The sequence below is a fragment of the Macrosteles quadrilineatus genome, unplaced genomic scaffold, assembly GCF_028750875.1.
Source record: "Macrosteles quadrilineatus isolate MER2022 unplaced genomic scaffold, UCM_ALF_1.0 Scaffold_5__1_contigs__length_97177068, whole genome shotgun sequence".
NCBI classification, from domain to species: Eukaryota; Metazoa; Arthropoda; class Insecta; order Hemiptera; family Cicadellidae; genus Macrosteles; species Macrosteles quadrilineatus.
In genome coordinates this window covers 8,919,027-8,941,458 of record NW_026542598.1, presented here as the reverse complement: position 1 = coordinate 8,941,458, position 22,432 = coordinate 8,919,027, and the positions used below count along the sequence as shown (strand labels likewise).

At 36.2% G+C, this 22,432-nt stretch overlaps 2 protein-coding genes across 5 annotated transcripts in view; one reads left to right on the top strand and one right to left on the bottom strand.

Annotated features, from left to right (window-relative positions):
• The window catches only part of LOC128994810 (transcriptional repressor CTCFL-like), a 28,578-nt gene extending 8,844 nt beyond the window's left edge, over positions 1-19,734 (bottom strand). Inside the window, exons 1-11 of one of the 4 annotated variants that reach the window (XM_054419604.1) lie at positions 19,441-19,733; positions 16,160-16,242; positions 12,440-12,586; positions 9,502-9,621; positions 8,250-8,347; positions 7,369-7,581; positions 4,938-5,050; positions 3,503-3,672; positions 2,514-2,650; positions 1,227-1,377; positions 282-436 (exon numbers count right to left, since the gene is read on the bottom strand). In XM_054419604.1, the coding sequence (XP_054275579.1) occupies positions 282-436; positions 1,227-1,377; positions 2,514-2,650; positions 3,503-3,672; positions 4,938-5,050; positions 7,369-7,581; positions 8,250-8,347; positions 9,502-9,621; positions 12,440-12,575 (1,293 nt within the window). In that variant the 5' untranslated portion in view covers positions 12,576-12,586; positions 16,160-16,242; positions 19,441-19,733. Of the gene's footprint in view, positions 1-281; positions 437-1,226; positions 1,378-2,513; positions 2,651-3,502; positions 3,673-4,937; positions 5,051-7,368; positions 7,582-8,249; positions 8,348-9,501; positions 9,622-12,439; positions 12,587-16,159; positions 16,243-19,228; positions 19,356-19,440 lie in introns of those variants that run through there. The other 3 variants (XM_054419606.1, XM_054419605.1, XM_054419607.1) reach the window with 3 other exon arrangements.
• LOC128994252 (piggyBac transposable element-derived protein 4-like) lies at positions 13,404-15,224 on the top strand. Its single transcript, XM_054418662.1, has one exon. It carries the CDS (start codon positions 13,404-13,406, stop codon positions 15,222-15,224), a length of 1,821 nt encoding a protein of 606 aa, XP_054274637.1.
• Positions 19,735-22,432: the final 2,698 nt, after the last annotated feature.

Here is a 22,432-nt window from a genome sequence, read left to right as displayed (position 1 = left end):
CGTACAAAAAGTTATTCAAAACCTTACAACATGAAAATGCAACCATCCATTCAAATGCAGGCTGCACTTCTTCTTACAGAGGAGCCTCTACATTTAGGACATAGGCCTACTGTTCACTAATCAACAAATCTCTGAGGGTTAGGGGATGAAGCAAAAATCTCACTGATGGTGTTCTTAAGGACTTAAGTTTCCTTAAAAAATGTTTAAGGGCAACCAATTTATTTTTCGACACTTAACAAAAGGTTGTTGCATAACTCACAGCGTGTATGTATGTACCATACCTTGTAGGTGTACCTATCCGGGAACTGTTTGCCACACCGTTTGCACCGCAGAGGTTTGTCAGACGTGTGCAACTTCTGCACATGAATCCTGAGATCTGTCTTTCTCCCACATGTAGCTGGGCACAGCTCACAATGGAACACTGGCTTGTCTCCAGCTGTAATATTTACACAACTTTAATTACCAAGTCATGCCTTTGATTATATTTTTAAAATTTTGTTTTTAGAGGAAAGAGCACTTGGCTTAGAAAGAATGAATGAATCCATGTCACTAACTTAGCTAAGAAAAGAGTTGCAAGCAGTTCATGGCACACAAATGTTAACACCACAATTACTAGAGCCTATGCTACTCGTATTTCGCTTCTCTAAGGAAGCTCCATCAGATGGAAAAGTAGGGCTTTCTTGATTGTGTTTTGAAGATTTTGTGTGCTATCAACTACCTGGAATTCTGTTCTTTGATAAATTAGTTGGGTATCCAGTCCTTTCCTCAATATTATTGAAAGAATGTTTGTTTGTCAAGATAAAATAATCTTGTTAAATTAAAGCATTACTCCATAGATGTACCTTATCTGTATTGGATCAAAATCTAGCCTCAGCCCTTTGCTTTCTCCCTGAGGCCTTCACAAGTTTAATAATGTTAATGGGAGTGTAACTTTTCCGTAGATTCACTGCCACTATGTTTTTTTTTTCGTTTTTTTTCAGGTTTAAATAGGTTGAAAGAAGTTATCTAGTTTAAATATCGTAAATTTCTAAACCCTGTTTATGATTAGGTTATTTTAGGTTGGGGATTAGAACCACAACATAACTGAAACTAATTGTGTTTTGTTGCATACAAACTATACACTGGTAGTAAATTAACGGAAAGGGTCGTCAAGTAACAACATTTAAACTAATTTTCTACTTATTCTCACTTTTGCCAGGAGTGAAAGGGAATGTTAGTCTAGTTACCGCTATGGATGAGTTTGTGAGCTTTGAGGCTGTTGGACTGAGTGAAGCGGGCGTGGCAGATGTCACACTCATACGGCTTCTCCCCCGTGTGGATCCTGAGATGCCTCTTGAGTTTAAACGTGTCAGGACTTGCGTACGTGCAGTGTGGACACTGTCAAAACACATTGATGTGTTAGTTAGATATAGTTGTATACAAATAAGCATTTTAGTTGTATACATGGCTGGGCTGAAATAATACTCCCTTTTTTCTAAGGCAGATCCTAACTCTCAATTTCTCAAAACCTTCAATCCCAGTTGAATCAAGGAATCATCAACTCTACATACTCGGTGATATATTCATAATGTGCCTCCAGGATTGATTAAATAACATAAATAAGGTTACTGACCTGTTAACAATCAATCCTATTGATTCTAGTTCAATTACATACAACTAATTGTACCTAAAACGTAACACAAACATTTAATTTAACTAGCCTAATTGTAACATTAAACGTAATGCCATGTTGATTAATTTGAACAACTCGAGTCTACGCACAGACCACTGAGGTCCATGAAGACTCATTTCCGTTAGATTAATAATTGCTAGCTGAAGCAATACATTTCAATTAGTACTTAAGATTCTACCTTTTTAAATTAATTTTTTAATTTAACTTTACCTCAAATTTCAGGAACTATTTTATGTAAGTGCCTGAAGACTTATATCTTTGTATTTTATTTTTGAAAAAAATTATTATTTTATTTGTATATTATTGTGGAAATAAATCTGATTTCATTTAGTGGATCCACTGCACTTGAGGTCCTATTGAATCCACTAGATTCAATATTATTGATTGACAACAGATCAGTAACTTAATTTATGTTATAATCTGTGACTTTTAATTATTTAGTACAAGATTTTAGTTAATATCTACATCTTTGAAAGCATTATAACATTATTCAATTTCTGCAGTCGCATAAAAATTGCGAGTATCTCCAGTTTTCCGTGGCTCTGTAAATTTAGACTCTATAAACTTTACACACGCCTTTTTTAATTTAGAATGCCCATCTTCCAACCAGTTATTCTTACTCCGCCAAAATAAATGAGAAATAAGTCTCTAAAACTTTTGTGAATTTTCAAGTTCTAAACGTCCTTCTTTTAAATGGGCAATCTTCGAACTGCCAGATCAACTAAGGCATCCTTTTTGGTGCAAGTCCTTTTGGTAAAAAAATTTTGATTTCTTATTATTAGACTGAAAACATCAGGCTAAATGATATTCTTTTAAACTTATCACTTTGACATAGGCTTACCTGGTAAGGCCGCTCGCCCGTGTGACATCTCATGTGATTCCTCATCTTGCTAAGTTCAACACTCGCGTACTCACAGATGGTGCACTTGTGAGGCTTCTCGTGAGTATGTTTGTATCTCACATGTCTCACTAATTCTCCTGTCAACAAAAGCATACAGTAGAACCTCTTTAATCCGAACCCCCGTAATCCGAACGTCCACTAATCCGAACCCCTCATTGCTGTACTCTATACACAGTAAAGCAGTTCTTTATTGTATACTGTATTTAATGTAAAGTACTGTTTATTCATCATGTTTACTACTGTATTAAATAAACACTGTAATTTAATTTATAAAACATTTTTTTCACTTTTTCCAAAATAATTTAGATCAATTTTAGCCATGTTTTAGCTATTGTTATGTAAAAACAACAATATGTTCTGTAATCTGAACTATTCACTAGTCCGAACTACCCCTGGCCCCAATTAGTTCGGATTAAAGAGGTTCTACTGTATATGGTTTAAAGTGATCAATTATTGATTTCAGCTATTTCCCTTATGTTTTCCCCTAGTTTCTCATGATTTCCTTCAGGAAATTGCTTTGATTACTTATTGCAAAAAAATTTGTATGATAATTTTATGTTAAGCATCAACTTTGTCAAAAGACAAAAAGCAATAATTTTCATTGTCAATTCTTTATCACAATAAATCATCACATAAGCGAATATTCTAATACACATAATAACTTGAACAAAAATTAATAGAGATCTGCAGAACAAACAAGTAATCATTGAGCAATCAATACTGTATCATATAAGTTTATAATTTAACTCGATTAAAAATTGATAGTATCGTAACATTTTTCTTAAAAATGCAATTTTTAATTCAATGAGAAATGTTAAGTAGTATAATAAGTCTGCACGAATTAAGACCATAGTATGTTTTACAAATATTTGCAGAATTCCATGCATAGGCCAGACAGAGGTAAGGTTACCTCTTGATTGTATCCGTACCTGAAGTGGTGAATTGGCTTTCACAGTATTTACAACGGTGGGGCTTGGTGCCTGTGTGAGTGTTGACATGGTTCTGTAGCGACGCCAGTGTCTTGAAACCTCTCTCACAAACGCTGCACTTGTGTGGACGCTCCTCCGAGTGAGACTTCATATGTCGTGACAACAGGTACCTGTAAATCAATCAACTAAGTGTCCAGGCAGTTATCTATTTATTTTTGCCCCACACACAGTTCCTACTGAAAATGTTTAATTAAAAAAAGCTACAGCTAATTAATTTTCAGCAAATAAAATAGAAAAAGAATTGAACTGGGTGAATTCTTAACAGTTGTGTAATATTTTACAGAGTTACACTGAATAGATTTTTTTTAGAATTGTAGGTTTGTGCAAATGGTAAGGAGTTCATTTTGGCTCAATCAACACATACTACACACTATATGTACCAACATTTTTAAAATAATGTTAAGTCACTGACAACCTTTTAAACCAAGTAAAAAAGGTTTGAGCTGGGTACAAAGATGTCTCTAACACATCTTCTGTCTTCAACTTTCTTTCCAAAGTATTTAAAAATTCTGTCAGTGATAAGGAGTTACCTCCCTTGTGCTCTTACAATCCTTACAATCTTACCTGAATGGAAATTATATCCTGGCATAATAAACACAAACACTTTACCACATTCACTACCCCGTCACACAAGAGTCCTCATACAGAAATGTGTGAAGGTCGGTAGGCAAAGTGTTTGTGTCAGGATGGACTCTTTCCCATTCTAATAATCGTTCTTACAGAGTAGGTTTTGTTGAGAAGATGAATTATTATTGTTGATTAAATGAATAGCCAGTAAATAATTAAGGGACTGACAGTTTGGTTACAAACCTGTGTAGCTGGTGCACTTCACACAATCACAACTAACTCATAACTAACAGTATGGTTAGTCAACACTGACTTGAGAATACTATAGAAGCTATACCATCTGTTTAGACCTGCTGTAACATATCCTGAATTCCAATAGAACACAGTTCAAATTTTAATTTTGAGAAGGGAAGATTTTATTTTAGTAATGCTTTTAGTAATGCACTGTAGTTAAATCACAATAAATGCCACCCATTTAAAGTAGATAAGTGCCAATACATGGCAAAACTATGTCTTTGAAATAGCCATGTTTATTACTAATTTAGTCCATCCACAAAATTTAGGTGGTTTAAGGGGTAAGATTTCCTGAGATCCCCACAACTTTTTTAGCTTAATGTGTATATCAAATAAACTTGTAAGCTATCAGCTGTCGTTTCAATATTAGGATGAGGTTTAGGGGATGGAATCGCTTCCCTTCAATCCCCCTAAATTTTGTGAACAAAGTATAATTTATTTTGTTACTAATGTTTTTTACTAATAATCATAAAGTTATGAAAATTTCTACATCTTGTTGATTAAAATACAATACCTTTTTGGACTGGTGTAATTGCAGTAGTTACACATGTGGGCTTGGGTGACGGTTTGTGATTTCTTTGGTAAAAGCTTTATTATTTTGGTCTTATCATCCTCATCTCCTGATTCCTATGAAACACAACATGTCATTCAGTTAGCAATAGGAAAAGAAAGGTTTAAACCAACATATTTAAAACAATACAGTAACATATTTTATTATTTTTTTTATGATACAGTAGAACCCCGGGTTGAAAGAATTCAGGGTAACCGAAACGGTTCCATAAAATAACAGTGCTAAAATATAAGTAATATGCTGTAGTAACTTCAGTTGTATAGTTTAGAGTATTTTCTAACCGATTGTAACATTTCTGTAGCTGAAATAAAACACTGTATTATATAGACATTGTTTTAAATTTATTTTTCCTACACACCGTGGCTATACACACATAGGCTATTTTTAGCATATATGACGGGTTATCCGAAAAATTGGATATCCGAAACGGCTCTCCCCACATTATTTCAATTAACCGGGGTTCAACTGTAACTGTTTTTTTTCTTTCTAGAATCAGATTAGATAGGTATACATAAGTTGTGTAAAGCTTTCAACAACAAAACATATAAATATATTAATATTAGTGGTGTGCGAGCGACTCGATTTACGAACTGAGCCAAGCCTGGCCTACAAGCTCAAGAGATCAAGCACTAAAACAGAAAATCAAGCTCAAGCCAAGCTTTTAAAACCAGGGTTGGTACTAAATTTGGAAAACAAAATTCCTTGACTTTTCCAGGTTTTCCAGACTGATATTATACTTTTTCCAGGTATACCGCAAGTCGATATCAACCAATCAAAATCAAGAAATATTAGAAAAACATTTAATATTTAACTTGTTTAATCACTCCCATTTGGGACTTTTGTATTTACAAAACTTGTTTCTTAAACTATTTATATAACGATTCTTTCCCCATACCGATAAATAATTAACGATATAGAAATGTGCATATCAGTGCTTATGTCGTTCTTTTTGCCATTAGTCATCACCCTGATAAAAACATGTTTAGGTGCACAATGTACCATATCTGTAAAAAAAGTTGTCTTTCAGGAGAAATTCCAGAACTTTTTCATAATACCCTGACTTTTCCAGACCAACCAAATTTCCTGACTTTTCCAGGTTTTCCCTGACCGTACCAACCCTGAAAACGTTATTGCGATTGTAGAACACGTCTGCAAAGATGGCGCAATCCGAAAGCGCAATAGCGGGACGACTATAAAGCCTATTTGACCATTGGGACGATAAATATTTTGCCACAACTATAGAGGACGAAGATTATATTTCCTTCATCCTGGGAGATATTAAAGATTTTGCTGCAATCGCAGAAGACAGTGGTGATGTTACTGTGTCCGTGCGAGATGTCCTATATTTTTTCCTAATAAAGGGAGGTAATAAAAATTAATTCTAAAATTAGGCTATTGTTTTGTCATTCTTTATGTTCTGAAAAAATATATTTAGTAAGGCTTGGGGCAATACTTGTAGTTTACTCATTGAGTAAAAAAAAACATCAAATGAAAAAGCTTGGCTTGAGATTCTGGCTTTTCTACAAAAGCTGGGCTTGGGCTCGGATCGATCAAAAATCTCAGGCTTACGCATCCCTAATTAAAATTGTAAATCACAAGTGAAGATCAAAACATTGATTTTGACACTAAAGGTTTTCAAATTCAAAAGACGCTAAAACTAATAAACTTATTCTGGTAAGTAGGCCTACTTCTTTGAATAAAAGATCAATTTAAAAAAAAGGTTGATGAAAATAATAATAAAAGATATGAGAAACCAGTTTAGGATACAAAAAGCATCAGCATAGACAACAACAAGGAACAAGAAAAAGAAAAAGAATAACAACTAAAAATAGGAAAAGAAAAGATTCAAAAACCTCTACGATTACAGGAAAATTTAAAATTGATGACAAGGATGAATAAAACTAAACTAACAGTCATAATCCTGTGGGTAATACTGTGGGTAGACAAGGATAAAATATAAACATTGGATAGGACACCATGGTTGAGGAAATGAGTTGTAGGAAAACAACTCAGTTATTGTTTTGGCTAGATGTCTTGTTAATAAGACACAAGTTTCAAAGGAAAGTCTTAAGGAAAGACATCAACTTGTAATTCATTAAAACAGCTTGTTAGTCAACAGTGTTTAAACAACATGTAGGCTATAGCTTAATATTCATAATTTTCCAATTGGTAAACAAGGATTTTAATATAATCAATGAAAGGACAGGAATAGTTGTAAGACATATCAACTACTTATTCTAAACATCAGTTTGGCAATCACACACACATGCAAATATCCCAATGAAGTAACCAAGGTTAGTAATGGACGTTAGAAAGGACACCAGATTAGAGGAGGAACGAGGAAAACAAGAATCCCAAATATGATCCAACTCACCATTCCACTAATCGGCTCATTATCCTCTGCTTCATTAAAGTCGTAAACCGTATAATCCGGATCCTCTTGGTCCTCTTTGTCTTTCTCGTCGTCAGGCTGTTGTACTATCAATACGTAGCTCACCTCGCCAGGATTGGTCTCCGTTGGCATGATCCTCAAAGTTTGGAAACCATCCGCTCCACTCACAATCATTTGGCCACCCTCATCAACCACCTTAATACCATCATCGTTAGTGAAGTTTTGGGACAAGAAGAGAGTTGGACTGAAAGACTTTGAAATTGTTGAGGATACAATAGGATATGGGATATCTATGAAGAAAATTGAGGACGGAGAAGCAGTTACGAGACTGGAAGTGGATCATAGGTACAATACAAAGGTTGTAATCAAGAAATTAGTCTCTTCTCTATGCCTAAACAATGTAATAAATTGTCAGCCTTTAACAAAAATTAATTAACTTATACAAATTATAGGTCGCTGTTTTCCATCAGCTAAAATATGTACTAATGTGTTCTAGATTTAAGATATGTTTTCTCTCATGGCTGGTAAACCACACATAGATAACATAAGTGCATAGCATAGATAACACTTTTAGTGAAATACTAATGAATGTTTCATTTAAAAAATGGGATCAAAAGAATTTATGCAAGTTCAGTATTGGGACAAACTCAAAACCTTTATTTGACGCAGAAATCACTTTAAATGGTAAAATACAGACTATGATGAAATGCAAATCTTTTCTATTTCCCAAATTTAAGATAACTAATATCAGTTTAAGATGCATTAGTGAAATGTATTAGCGAATAATTTACAGCATGTAAAATGCCTATTCAATTCATATAGGCTACGTAAAAAATATATTTTTTTAATTGATGTTCACTCACATTTTCATCTACATCTCCTGTTATGGATTCTGGCACCCCTTCAATCACAAATGATGTTTCATTTGCGTCGCCAACGTCACTGTTGGGGTTGGCAATACCTGACACCAACATAAAAAACTTGGTTAGACATTAGACAAAATGTTAGCAACCAGCCATCAGACTTGGTGTAGGGTAAGGATAGACCATGGATACAGTTCTGCAGAGAACCTGCAATGTAATATCGTGATAAATACGATGATATCGAATTTGATTTAGTTCGCTATATCACTTCTAAACTATTATTTTTATTTCTTTTGAAAACATTGAATTGAGTTTCGATTTGTTTACATTTTTATTGGTGTTAAATAAATGTAAACATCAAATCGAGTAATGATCTTTTATGTACCGTACTTTATTGGTGTTAAATCTATCTATCTATACTATTATAAAAAAGAGGTGGTGTCTGTGTGTATGGGAAAAGTAAACGCGAAAACTACTGGTCGGATCGGGCTGAAATTCGGCATGATGATAGCTCATATTCCCGATTAACATATAGGCATATTTTTATCGCAAAAATCCTTCCGGGCTCCGCCCCAGTGGCTCTGGAGCAAAGGTTCCCGTGTTAACCTTATGAGAAATGGAATTAATGAATCTTAACAGCTGTTTCAATTAAACAAGTTGGTTCTGTTCTATGATTTTCAATAGCATTAAAGTTACAAGGATTACCAACAGGGTGCAGCACTAGCATTATTTCTTTTACATTTATGACAACAGCTAATTTGCAACCAAAAGGTGAGTGAGCGTAGCGAACGAACTTCAACCTGGAGGCGAGTGAGCGTAGCGAACGAGCTAACCTGAAGGCAAGTGAGCGTAGCGAACGAGCTAACCTGAAGGAAAGTGAGCGCAGCGAACGAGCTCCAACCTAAAGGTGAGTGAGCGTAGCGAACGAACTTCAAAAAGAACCGAAATTTCTTAAACCATGTCCTCACTCATAACTGCTATAAGCATTTGATACTTATATGCCAACCCCGTACGAAGGACGGGTACTCTGCTAGTAAATTATAAATCTTTCAATATCCAACCAAAACAAAATATATTTGATGAACGTTTAAGAAAACAAACGTATCCTTGCTTTTTCAGGTAAGAAAACAAACAATAACTAAAACAGCAATCAATTATTAACAAACAAAAAGTTTATAATTGAGTACTACTAACTTCAGTATTTAATTAGTCTAGTATTTAATTCTTACTAATTTAATCATTTACTTCTCACCTGACACTACAGTCATGACTTGTTGTCCGTCAGGTCCTGGGGTCTGGTAGTAGTAGTGTCCTGCCTGGTCCACAAAGTAGGTAGCTCCTTCGTCAGGACCCTGGTCTCCAGTCATATCATCTGTGACACAAAGCATAGGCCTCTATACCTCAACAATCAACCTAACACTTTGTCATGTCAAGTCTTTTGATTAAAAGTTCATAGATAGAATCATACATTAGATAGAGATAAAATCTGATAAAGCATGTAGACATTACGTTAAGCCCATAACTAACTGTATAAATGTCTAGGCTAATGACAATGATGTCTCCGTGACTATTATTATTTATTATTATTTCTTTGTCATGAGAGCCGAAGCCCCCTGACTGCGTACCCGGTACCTATCCTTGAGGACATACCCGGGCCCCATGATGTAGGCCGAAGCTTACGCATCAACCTTTAGCACATCATGGGCGGATGACTTAAGGTCATCAGGCTCGCCGGCTGCCGAAGCAGACCCTTCGGAAAGAGGGTTGCCCCTCAATCCTAACCAGGGATTCCGGCTGCTTGTTTAAGCGTCACTCCACCTGGGTTCCTCCAGGTACAAGCCCTAGAGGACCATAATGGAGCGCCCCGACGCATTTAGTGCAAGCAACACTCGGGACCTATCTAATCCCTGACAGGCAGAACCCGCCATCATAGCCAGAAGGAAGGGGACCGTCAGCAACCTCCCATTTACACCACTACCCGATCGAGGCCTTACCCAGTTGCTGGGAAACCAGAGATAACCAGAGCGATAGATCCCCAGATACCCCTGGCGGGCTCGGACCCAGCACCCGATCTACTTCGTCTGCCCGTCAGACCCAACATCACTGCCAGGCCATCAGGGTTTCCCAAAAGGAGGCAGGTATAGAAGTGGGACCCACCCGGATGAACCTATCCACCAGAGGTGGCGACACCCTTCACTCAATTGAGGTTCCGGGAAGAACCCCCCACACTCAAGATAACCATACCGTCCGTGCTCAGAGACAGGGATTGGTTTGCATAAGTGCCTACAAACCGTTACCCTCACACTGCGGAAAGTTACGTTGCCCTTGAGTGTCCCCGTGAGCTACGGGTACTTGCCTGTTGTCACCTCCAGGAAAGGCTACTTCCAAAGTCGAGGATTTGCCACACTGAATGCTGGTCGCACACAACAAGCAGGCCGAAACCCAAAGAACCACAGACACAGGTAGGTTAGAGAATATGATGCACTTCCATCTCCCCTAGAGCTAAACACCCCTCCATCCTGGATAAAGGAATGTCACTGGGACCCAATGCCCAGTCGTCCATGTCTGTGGCCTACTTGAAAATGCCGATACCAACACCGAGCAGTTACCTCCCCTTTGGGGGCGATGTCTCCGTGACTGTAGGAGATATTCACAATCTGTCCACAATCCCAGCAGACAATCATGGTGGTTTCGCTAATGCAGGAGATAATCAGGATTGGGGTTGCCACATAACCGGTTTTTCGGATTTCAACGCTCAAAATTTAACTCCGGGGGATCTAGAGCATTAGCGTAATTATTCTTGACAATGACCTGGCAAAAAACTGTCTCAGAATATACCTCTTCACTTGCTGGTTGCTTAACCTGGGCAGAGGGCATGTCAAACAGGTACTTTCTGTCATTACTGGACATGGCCATTTCAGGAAACACCTCTACACTGTAGGAATCGTCATTGACAATCAGGAGTGTCGACTTTGCAGCCAGTTCAAAGAGACTGCAAAGTACATTATTCTGGACTGTGACAGACTTGGGGCCAGGAGAAGGGCTCTGTTTGGTCTGAAGCAGCCAGGAAATGGCTGTACGCTTTCACTTACAATATTTGATTATTGACTATAATATGTATCAAATTTGGCTAGCTCGTTATTTTTTTATACGCCAGTGGGGGCCGCCAGCTGAAATCTCCTCTTTTTTACACAGTAGGTACCATATGGCAACTATAATCAGGATAGTACATTATTGTAAACCATCACAAATTTTAGTAACAAAGACATTGTGGTGAATGCATCATGATTGCTAAAGGGTGACCAACAGGAACTGGAACGTTTTTTTAAAGGACAACTTAGTGCATGACAGTTATTGTCGTGGGGGGTAGGGGTACCATTTACTGCTGTAATTATTATGCAATTTCAGTAGCCATGGAGCATTAAACGGTTAACACTGTATGCTTGCCTATAATGAATATGTACAAAATGGCAAAAACGGCAGTGCAGCAATTTTTTTATTATTTTTTTAGTTCCATTTATCTTTTGCTATGATATAGTTTCCAGCCTACAATTCTGAGATGAACAATCTGAGAAAAACGGGATCCATGCTAGAAGGAAGCTGTTTGGTCGAAATATGTTGAGATGTAAAACAACCATTCCTTTTTTTTTGTTTTTTTCAAGTTTTTTTTACTTTTTTTGTTTGCCTAAGCGTAATTGTTGAAGTTATTAAGAAAAACTACTGTGCAAGAGGCCCATCCGCCCATCAAAGGTAATTTCGGCACTGAATTTAGGATTTTGAAAACAATTCAAGCAATCTTTATTCCTTGGGGTTTCAATAATTTAAGACAGCAATCTTTAAAATTCTGATTTAAAGTTCATACTCTCATAGTGATTATGGATGCAAGTGATCATTAACTTACATTGCTCTGGTCCCGGTAGATGATCTTGATTTCACCAGGAATCCAAAGTATCAAACGTTTAGGTATTAAGAATTGGAATAGAATCAGCTCATCTCTGTTTTCAAGGTTTAACATCAAAATTCACATTTCAATCTAGATTATTTCCCTTAGGGTACCCTGCCTAGAGCAATACCAAAATAGGTGACTGTTTACGGTATAAGTACCTATTAAGATTATTACTTAAATATGATTAGGCCTGAGACCTAGTTGATATTATTGACCTAAAATTGTTCAATTTTTAAAATCTTACCTCCAACTTGCTGAACCACACTTTCTCCGCCAATCTCTTTGTTGAATGTATTCAAATAGTTCTGAATGTCCGTTATAGTCTCCCCAGACACCTCCTGGGAAGACTGTTCCAATTTGATAGTCTGCGACTCAGACATTTTGACAGCCGCTGCGACAAAATAATTAATGTTAAAGTAAGCACTACAATTAAATTACAGTTTAAGACATTTCTTGATATAATTTTCAAACCATTGCAGTTTAAAAGGTCAACTTTACTACTTTACACAGTCCTTAACCTTGTTAGGAGAGACTGGCCAAATGGTTGCGTTCAGGAAATAAGGTAGGCCTTTATAAAACTTGTGATATAAAGCTGTGTATAATATAATTAGTCATTGGAATCCAGTAGGCTAGATAAGTTATAGGGCTACTTTACAAATTACAGTACTTTTAAAACAGTTATGCTGCCATTTCAACTTAAGTACTGTATTAAGAATTTAAGTATTAAAACTTAAGCATAGATGAAACTAGTCCCTTAGTAGATTTCTCATCCTTATGGAACAGCTGAAGCCAATTTTTATTGTTAGTTCTGTCCGGTGCACTGTAGAGGCAATGGTAGAGATCAAGTTTCATGTTACTTCAGTCATTAACCCTCCCGCGGTTTACCGTCGATGCATCGACGCGAGTTCGCGGCCGTAGACGGTTCACCGTCGATCGATCGACGGTAGGCAAGCTTTTAAAAATAGCGTCTAATCGGCGTTATAATTTGCTAAACTTCAACTTATATAGTATCGTGGTACTCTCCAAATTACAAGCTTTCCGCCGATGTCTGTCTTTAGACACCTTGCTCTATGCAAACAACTTTGACTACGTTAAAAGTCTTTGTTGTTGTTTACGCCGATACGCTGTTGGTTATGTTTGTTTACATCTGTTCTTGGTGCTTCTGATGTGCAGACTATTTTATTATTGTGCATTTTAACTATTTTAAGATGGATAGTAGTGACATTCGACGTGCTTTAAGCGAAGTAAGTGACAACGATGATCCAGATGATCCTGAAATCGGAATTGACAGTGATTTTGATGCCGATATTCTCGACTACATTGAACCCGACTCTGACCTTTTAGATTTCTCGAGTGGTAGTGACGATTTTTACAGCCCTCATACAAGTGAATTAGACACTTCAGAAGTAGAAGATTTCACTGTTGAACAACCGACAAATGAACCAGGTAGGCCTACCCCAGAACCTCAAATTGTTACTCGAGATCCATGGGTTAGGGTCTACCCTCCCGAACCAGAAATTGACATAAGAACTGAGTTTAGAGCAAGGCAAACAGGGCCTAAGGACTTACCTCCCAGAAATAGTCCTCCACTAGATTACCTTTCCCTATTTTTGACCGCTCCTTTTTGGCAATTGTTAGCCAGAGAAACTAACTCTTATGCCGAAAGAGTTATCGCTGCAAAGCGTGATACCCTGAGCCCAAAATCACGTTTTAGAAAATGGACAAATGTCACTGTTATCGAATTGAAAAAATTCTTTGCAATTCTAATAAACATGGGCCTAACAGTGAAAAATAATGTCAGACACTACTGGGACACAAGGAGCTCACAATGCTGTCCATTTTATGGCAAGCAAATGACAGTGAACCGCTTTGCCCTGATAAGTTCTTTTTTGCACATGACCCCAGCTCGAGATGTTCCTAGAGACAACCCAAACTATGATCCGTGGTTGAAAGTGAGATGGCTCTTAGACCATGTAAATTCAAGATTCAAGAGACACTTTGTTGCTTCGCAAGATGTTTGTATAGACGAAAGTCTTATAGGTATGAAGAATCGCTGCGCCTTCATACAATACCTACCCAATAAGAAGCATAAGCAGTATGGTATAAAAAAGTTCGAAGTATGCGACAGTAATACAAGCTATGTATTACATATTGAAATATATAGTGGCAAAGACTACCTACCTGCAGATCCTGAAAATTCTGATGAACTGTTCACTGAACGAGTGGTGATGGAGATGATGACAAAAGGCAACCTATTGGACAAAGGTCACCATCTGTACACGGATAATTTCTATACTAAAATTCCGCTTGCTGAACGTTTGCTCGAACGTATTACATTTATTACTGGTACTATAAATAAGAAATCCAAATTTTTGTCAAAAACGGTAAAGAAAACTAAACTTGGTGAGAGGGAAACTGTTTACTTTCGCAAGGGGAGATTGTTATTGGTCGGCTACAGACAAAAGACAACTCGGAAACCAGTCCTAGTCATCTCAACCGGTTATCATGCTGAAGACGGAATTGTAAGAAGCAAGAAGGGGTTAGTTGGAAGGAAGCCCTTGCTCATCCACAATTACAATCAAAATATGGGTGGAGTGGATGTGAGTGATAAGTGTGTGTATGCCTTATCAATAAACCGACAAACCAGCAAATACTGGAAGAAGATATTCTTCAACTTGATCGATCTTGCCCTGTTCAATGCGTATGTATTATATAAGCTGAACAGTGACAAACCAAAGAGCAGGAGGGAGTTTCATATTTCTGTGTTGGAGTCTCTTGCAGATGCAGGAAATGAACAAGTTGTGCAGCCTGGACCTGGACCTGGAGGTGACAATCCCCACCGCCTTGAACACTTACCACGGAAACAAGAACGAAAGTGTGTATCATGTGGTAGAGGAAGGTCAAGCTTTTGGTGCCCTGGTTGCAATGCTGGCATCCACAGGGAGTGCTTCCACCAACTGCAACATTATTGGAGGCCCAAAAGAGGGGTGAAGAGAACTCTGGTTGCAGATGACCCCGACTCCGACTAAGCTCCTTGTGCGTAGTTGTGTTCTTTTTTGTATATATGACAGTGTACTTTTTTATTTTAGTGTGTAAAACTATATATTTTCTTTTTCCTCATAAACTTGTGAACAAAATGGCTATTTTGAATTTTTTATTGGTTGCAACCAGTTGTGATTTGTGGGGGAGCAAACTATGTCAGTGATTTTTTTATTTTTTATTTTTCTGCATCTACAGAGGATACACTCAACCAATCCAAGGTAAATAGGTTTATTTATTTTTTTTATTATAGATAATTTAATTTAGAGTAAAATGATATATAATATGTTATAGTTACTATGATTTTTATGTATGACATGAATTTTTCTTTTAAAGTCCGCAAAACCGCCAAAAACTGGTGAACCCTGAGGGTCAAAATAGTGAACCGTGGGAGGGTTAAAAACCTCGTTTAACCAAATAAAACTATCTAATCATAAAGACTAACTCGTCCCATGGATATATAACCAAATAGTAAAGCAGAAATCATGAAATCAACCCTAAAATGATAGAAACAAATTTTTGTCAACACTAGCTATCAGTTTTACCGGACAAAATCTATACCTGAAAAACAAGAAAAAGTCTACTTGTAGGCCTATTTGTTAGTCTGTGACTTTAGTGACCATAAGTTACAGTTTTTAATGGGAATAAGTTATGCCCACCAACCAAATTTATATAGGTAACGTTAATAGCCTAGTTGTATTTTTTTAGGCATTTTATCTCCAAAACTATATTTTGATTGAATATCCAGATGAGTTGTAAGTAAATCCAGATTATTGGGTTATATTGTAGCCTATCTTACCAAAACTAGCCTAAAAACAACAAAATCCATGGCAAGATAGGCTATTGTACCGGTAATGAAAATAAATATTTTGATGTTAATCTACCAATGTACATGTGCTAATTTAAAATGACTTGGCCTACTTACTTGTTATTAACTATAACAGATTATTTACTCTTGCATTCCAACAGACGTCTCTAGCATGCAATGAAAAGTTCTTCTGGAGAGTGCTAAAACAAAATAAGTAGCTTTTAAGTTAGTTGAACTAGTAGTTTGCTAGACATTCATAAAGACAATCCAGCATTTTCATCCAGGTATTTAATCTATCGAACTTTTAATAAATAATAATTTAATAATTTAATTTACTTTTAATAATAATTTTTTTAATTTAATCTATCGAGGTATTTCGACTTGTCGAAAGCCCCATAGGTACAGACTGTCCCTGACGAGAGATAACTTCCGTTGCAGTGCCAATGTTAAATAAGCTGCCGCTGAGACCGCTGGAGATTAAAATATTTAAGGAAAAGATCAAGGAGTTCCTCCTGCAAACCCATGGCATACTACTCCATTCAAGAGTATTTTGAGGAGGCACAAACTCTCGACTGCCCACCGCCATCAAATAAAAGCTACTTTGGATGTTGTTTGGAGCCTAAGTTATGCAACAACAAAGGAGTGTGACTGTTTTCAGTGCTAAATCACAATGTTGCTGACCATACACAATGTGTTACAGTTTGTCATATTTCTCTGCTTGGCACTGTTGTTCTACAACTCACACTAAGTTTAATAATTAACTTAAGTTATCTTACAGCTGTAATCATTTTGTTGTACATCAGTGGCTTTGTTAGGCCTATTGTTTTTGGTGTCAACATGACAACCTAACTTATATTTAAAAAAAAAAAAAATCTAGGCTAATAAAGCTATTAAATTTTGGCCCTTCCTTTCAATCCAAACCCAAAATCAATTGTTACCCCTTTAGCCTACAGGTTTATGCTGAATTTGGTGTACACCTATAGGCCTAAGTAAGGGACGCTACCTACGTGCAGTTAGACGAAACATACTTTTTTAAATTTGTTATCACTGTCTAACTTGGCATTTTACAAGGAGATAGGAGATAAGTTAACTTATATTAAACAAACAGTTTTAGGACAAGTGGTCCAAATCCAAAAGATGATTTGCGGGAAAACCAGAAATTGAACCAGCCCCTCTGGCACTGATGTTCGATAACCAACACAAGCTTAATAAGTTAATTCATTTATACAAGCAGTGCACCTATTTTGACCAAGCCTATGTTTAATATAGGATACGGAAAGTAAATAAAAGAGACGTCTTATAACACTTAAATCATATATTTACGCTTATACTGTTACTCACAAGACGGTAAATAAACAAAATACCCCCGCTGCAGCAAACCTGCCGACTAAGTGAATTTCCATTTGTCTGACTGGTTTTGAATCAAATCTATTTAAGTTAAATATCCTAACATTAGGTTTAACGAGTACCTAGGCTTGCTGCTACAAGGAAACTAATAAAGTGTTTTTTAGTAAAATATTAATAAGTTAGCTTAGTATAAAAAGATGGTAAGTTAAGTGGTGATCAATTTCGATTGGACACTCCAATCATCATCAGACCCAATAGGCGAATCTCTCAAATATTAGGAAGTGGGTGGTACTGAAACGACTGTTCTCGTAGGAAAGATTTGAGACCAGTGATCACGTAAGTTACGTCTAAATACAATGCTCTCCTAAATTTAAGTCAAATATCACAGTAAACAACACAGTTTTAAAAAATTTTTGGGGACATCGGTTTAACCAGAAAACCGTTACAGTATTCGGACAAGAGGGAGTCTACTGTAATTAAAGAGCAACTAAGTTAACTTAAGTTAGAGTCGAAAAATTTTTGCCAAAGAATTGGCACAAAATAGTCAGTGAGTTAGTGTCATGGATGTCGGACGAAGAAGACGCAATCTATGCCATGGCTACATGTGTCATAATAGCCAGCCAACTTGAGTTGAGGTCCACGAGGATATTGGGTGAGACCCTCGTTGATGGCTAGGAACAGTGGCAGTGACATGACATGATGATAGCTGATCTCCGAGAAGATGCCGTTGATCCGCTGGTTGTTAGCTGAGGTGCAAAGGGAGTGTAAAACACTTTCTGAGAATGACCTTGAGGACCTAGGCTAGTAGTGATTTTGAATATTTGACACAAACTACAGGAAAACCACGGGCCCTACATTGTATGCCTAACTTACCTGTCTAAAAAAACCAACAGTTAACTTAGGCCTACACTAAGTTAAGTTACGTTTTTGGGCAACAGGAGATTCATTCACAAGTCTCAGTTTCCGTTCTTATTTATTTTACTTAAAGTAAATCATAGGCCTACATGTATGTAAGGGGAACATTTGTCCACTATGTTTTCCACAAGTTGCTTGCGTAGCCTAATGAGCGTAGCCAGCCACCGGTAAACTTAGTCTTCCACTTTTTTGTTGTCAACTTTCTTTGATCTTTACCGACACTCCGCGGGAAACCAAACTTAAGTGGAAGACTTGTCTCTCCACTAAGTTAGTAAGTTAGACGATAGTGTCACATTATTTTGTAGAAAAAACAGCTAAATTAAGTTACTTACCGCAACTAGTGCAAAACTTAAGTTAGTAGAAACGCAGCTTTATGTGTAGGCCAACATTAACACCCTTATCTTTTATGCTCTACCTTTTCGTTTGGAAGACCTAAGTTAAGTAACTTAGGTCTTCTAGGTAGTCTATTCTTGTAGCAGTCTATTCTAGTAGCATCTTGTTGCATGTAAATCTTGTCAATGATTGTATTGTAAAATGGCGATTGCCGTCGAAATGAATAAATAAATAAATAAATAAATAAATATTGCCACTGTAAACTTAACTTAGTAAGCTAGCCTAATTAATTTTAAATCACTTAAGTTACTTATTCAAACTTTAAGCCTAGGGGCTACAGAGGCTCTAAATCACCTAATAACAACATGCTTTGTACAAGGCTACGTTTTCATAAAACAAAGCATATTGATTATTGAAAAAGTAAGTTCGAGTCAGGTACAGGGTTAACTTAGTCTAGGCTATTAACTAACTGAAGTTTTTAATTAGGTACGTCAATAAAAACCTATTCGAGGTTAACTATGCAAGTTACTTCTACCCCTAATTAAGATCAAAACATATACTGTAAATAGCTGCTACTATTTTGTCTAATACCTTCAACAGGAACGATCTTACATTATTCCCAATCTCGGCCCAAATTTACTAAGTTAACTTAAAGTTAATCTTAACAGAGGAAAAGGTATAAAAAATAAAATGTCTTCAGTTAATAGTTTTGTCATTATATCCGTAGCCTAAGAAGCAGGAAACATTAAAGAATTAGTGTAGTAGTACGCTATCTGGTGGGAATAAATAGAATTCCTACTTACAATTTCAGAATACAGGGGGCATCAAAGGCGAAAATTTCAAGAAATTGGCACCGTCCGCGCTGTCATCATAATGGCTACGGTACCACTCTCGAGCTGGGCTGTTACCTTCTATAGGTGGCTTGAGAAGGCAGAATATTGTACAATTACCTCTTTGTTGAGGAGTTGTAAGTGTATTTGGTGAAATTAACTTTAAATAATCAATTTTCACAAATTGTAACGACTCCCGTGCACTCAAAACTGGAATTACCTTTAATTCAAAATCCGACGTTTGAGGTTTGAGGGCGTTGGTGTAGCGATCACTTGCAGAAGAGAGGAGAGAGGGAACAAATCGAACGAAGATGCCAATATGGCGGCTCACTCAGTCGTGTTTCCCTGTAAAAACAGCCAACCAGAGGAGCTTGCGCAATGGGAGATGGAGATAGGAATTTCTTGTTATTTTCTGTTTTAAAACATGCGTATCAAGCTAGCGAGACAAATATAAATGATTGATTGATATAGATAGATCTATCATTTCGCTTCCCTATAACTAGTTGCATGATTTTAACAAATAATTTTACTGATACTGCTTAGCCTATTTCTCAGGAGTAAACCTTAGAACTTGTACACACATAGTAAAATAACATTAAAAAAAATATATTATAGCTTAGCTATGATCAGGTAATACTTTATTTGCTTATATAACCAAGCAGAGCCTGAAAAAATTTGATACTGTCCATTCCATAAAAGATTGTAGTGGACTATAATAACAAAACCATGTATCTGGCTGTATGTATTTTGGCTGTTTTTTTTTTGACAATGCCTATTGTATATTTGTAAATACTGAATGGCTAAATAAATCATTTATCATTTATCAACCCCTGCCACAATTGGATTATCACTAAAATATTCATTCCTTAATAAATTGTCACATAATATTTACCTATTTTATTAAGATTTTAATTTTTTTTATTAAAGGTTTGCTGCTACAGGGAAAGTAATTAAATAAAGGTACAGTACTTATATATTGAAATAGTTTGGTATGAAATAAACAAATTTACCAGATTTTATCAAAATACATCCCTAAACAAGCAAACTTAACAGTTCATTTATCCTCCAAGAATAATACGGGGATTTTAAATTTCGTTTTTTATTTCTCCTATGAACATTTACATAGGTGTAACACTTCAATGAATTAATTATTTTTTTAAGCTCCACAAAAAAGTTATCTAGTTTAAACCGAATTCCATTTTCAGATGATTTTTTTTACCTTTTTTACTCAGTCAAGCATCCCCTGGCGCAACCGAATGCAAGGGTTTGCAAGATTTCTGTTTTCACCTGCTACATTGAAGGTAGAATCAAAGTTAAAGTCTCATATATTAAAGAGGATGAAATTTTCTATAGTTCTTTGTTTCTATATTTCAATTATTTTAAATACACGCACCTTATAAACTTGAGTTGTAGTACAAGAAAAAAGGGTCTTTTCAACTAGCCTTAAATTATAAAAAAAAGTTTTTTGAACATTTGAAAAACGCAGAACTATAGATTGGTCTTTGTACTACTATAAGCCGTTTAGAGTGCGTAGCTATCATTATTTGTTAATTCTAAAACAGTAATCTTGGAAACGTCTGCAAGCGCTTCTCGCAGCGCTGTCCAATGGTGAAACATAGCTACTGAAGCCCGAGCTGAGGTAAAGCGCACCCTTAAAGGACATATCTTGAATTTGAACGGATGGAGTTTTTGGCCTGTGACATCCACTCAAAATTAAAAAGTAAATCTGTCAGTGGTGGTCTAGGTCTTGAGACCTAAATGTCTGATTCCCTATGTGGGAAAGTCGCCATGTCACTAGATGTTCTCTTTGGACTGTCTATAAAAATTAAATTACTATTGATTATTGCCTTGCAACAATTGTTGTATTAATATAAATTAAACTAATCAAAATATGGTAAATTATAAAATTTTTAGTAGTGGATATTTGAAGTTAAATTCATTTTCCAAGTATTAAACTATCTATTAATTGACAAGAAAAGGCTGAGGACAGAGACAAATGGAGGCGAGTGTACACTATTACACTGTGGCGAGAGTAACTATTTGTTCTTTTATAGTGGCAAAAAACTACAAAATGTTTATACCAATACTGTATAAATTAATCTGCCACTCACAAATTTTCTAAAGAAAATAATCTAAAAAAACTATATAAATTTTTTTCTGAAGAAAAGTTTGTGTAAAAAAAATTATGAAGAACTTAGAATGAAAACCACCAGTAAATGAATCATGAAATATAGAAAAGCCTTACTTATCAAGTAGCCACTCCCTTATTTTTATTTTGAACAGTTTCAAAATGTCTTTTGATGAGGTCTTATAAGATTTTATCCCAAGGGAGAATGTTTTGTTATGTTATTCTTTGGATTAAATAGTTTTTGTCTAGTCTTGGGTGGCCAGTTTTATTAAATTTATGTGGCTTGTTTCCATCCATAAACGAGCTAATAATGTAACTATTTAAAATTGAAAGGTTGAGTGGATGAATGGGGCAAGTAACAATTTTGTAAAAATTGAGTTTAGCGATGCATGGATGAAGGGTGTAAGTGATGCTCTATTTAGTAGGTACACTGACGACTCTCATAACTTAGTCCTAAGTGTATGTTGTGTATTTCAATAAGTGGGATTTGAGAAGGATTTCAATCACAGAGCAGAAAAAAATGGTTATTTTCTGCTCTAGCTATCATTCAGTGCGAATGGTCGCTAGTATATTAATAGTTTCTTAAGAACTTTGTTGGTACTAATATAATTGGGGTGTCATTTTAAACAGTATAAAATAGGTTTACGTACCTTACGTCGTCAATCCTAGAATAATAAAAATTTCAGGCGACTAGTTTCAAAACTGACATTTCATTTTCAAGCCTTGTCGTCTCACATAAAATTATTGGAACATGATGTCGTCGTCAAAATACACAAATATAACATTTAACACGCACAAATACAATAAGTTACAGAACGTCGCGCGGCCGGCCATAAC

What these genes read in the sequence shown, in the direction of transcription:
- LOC128994252 (XM_054418662.1), top strand. Translation starts at nt 13,404, where the DNA reads ATGGATAGTAGTGACATTCGACGTGCTTTAAGCGAAGTAAGTGACAAC.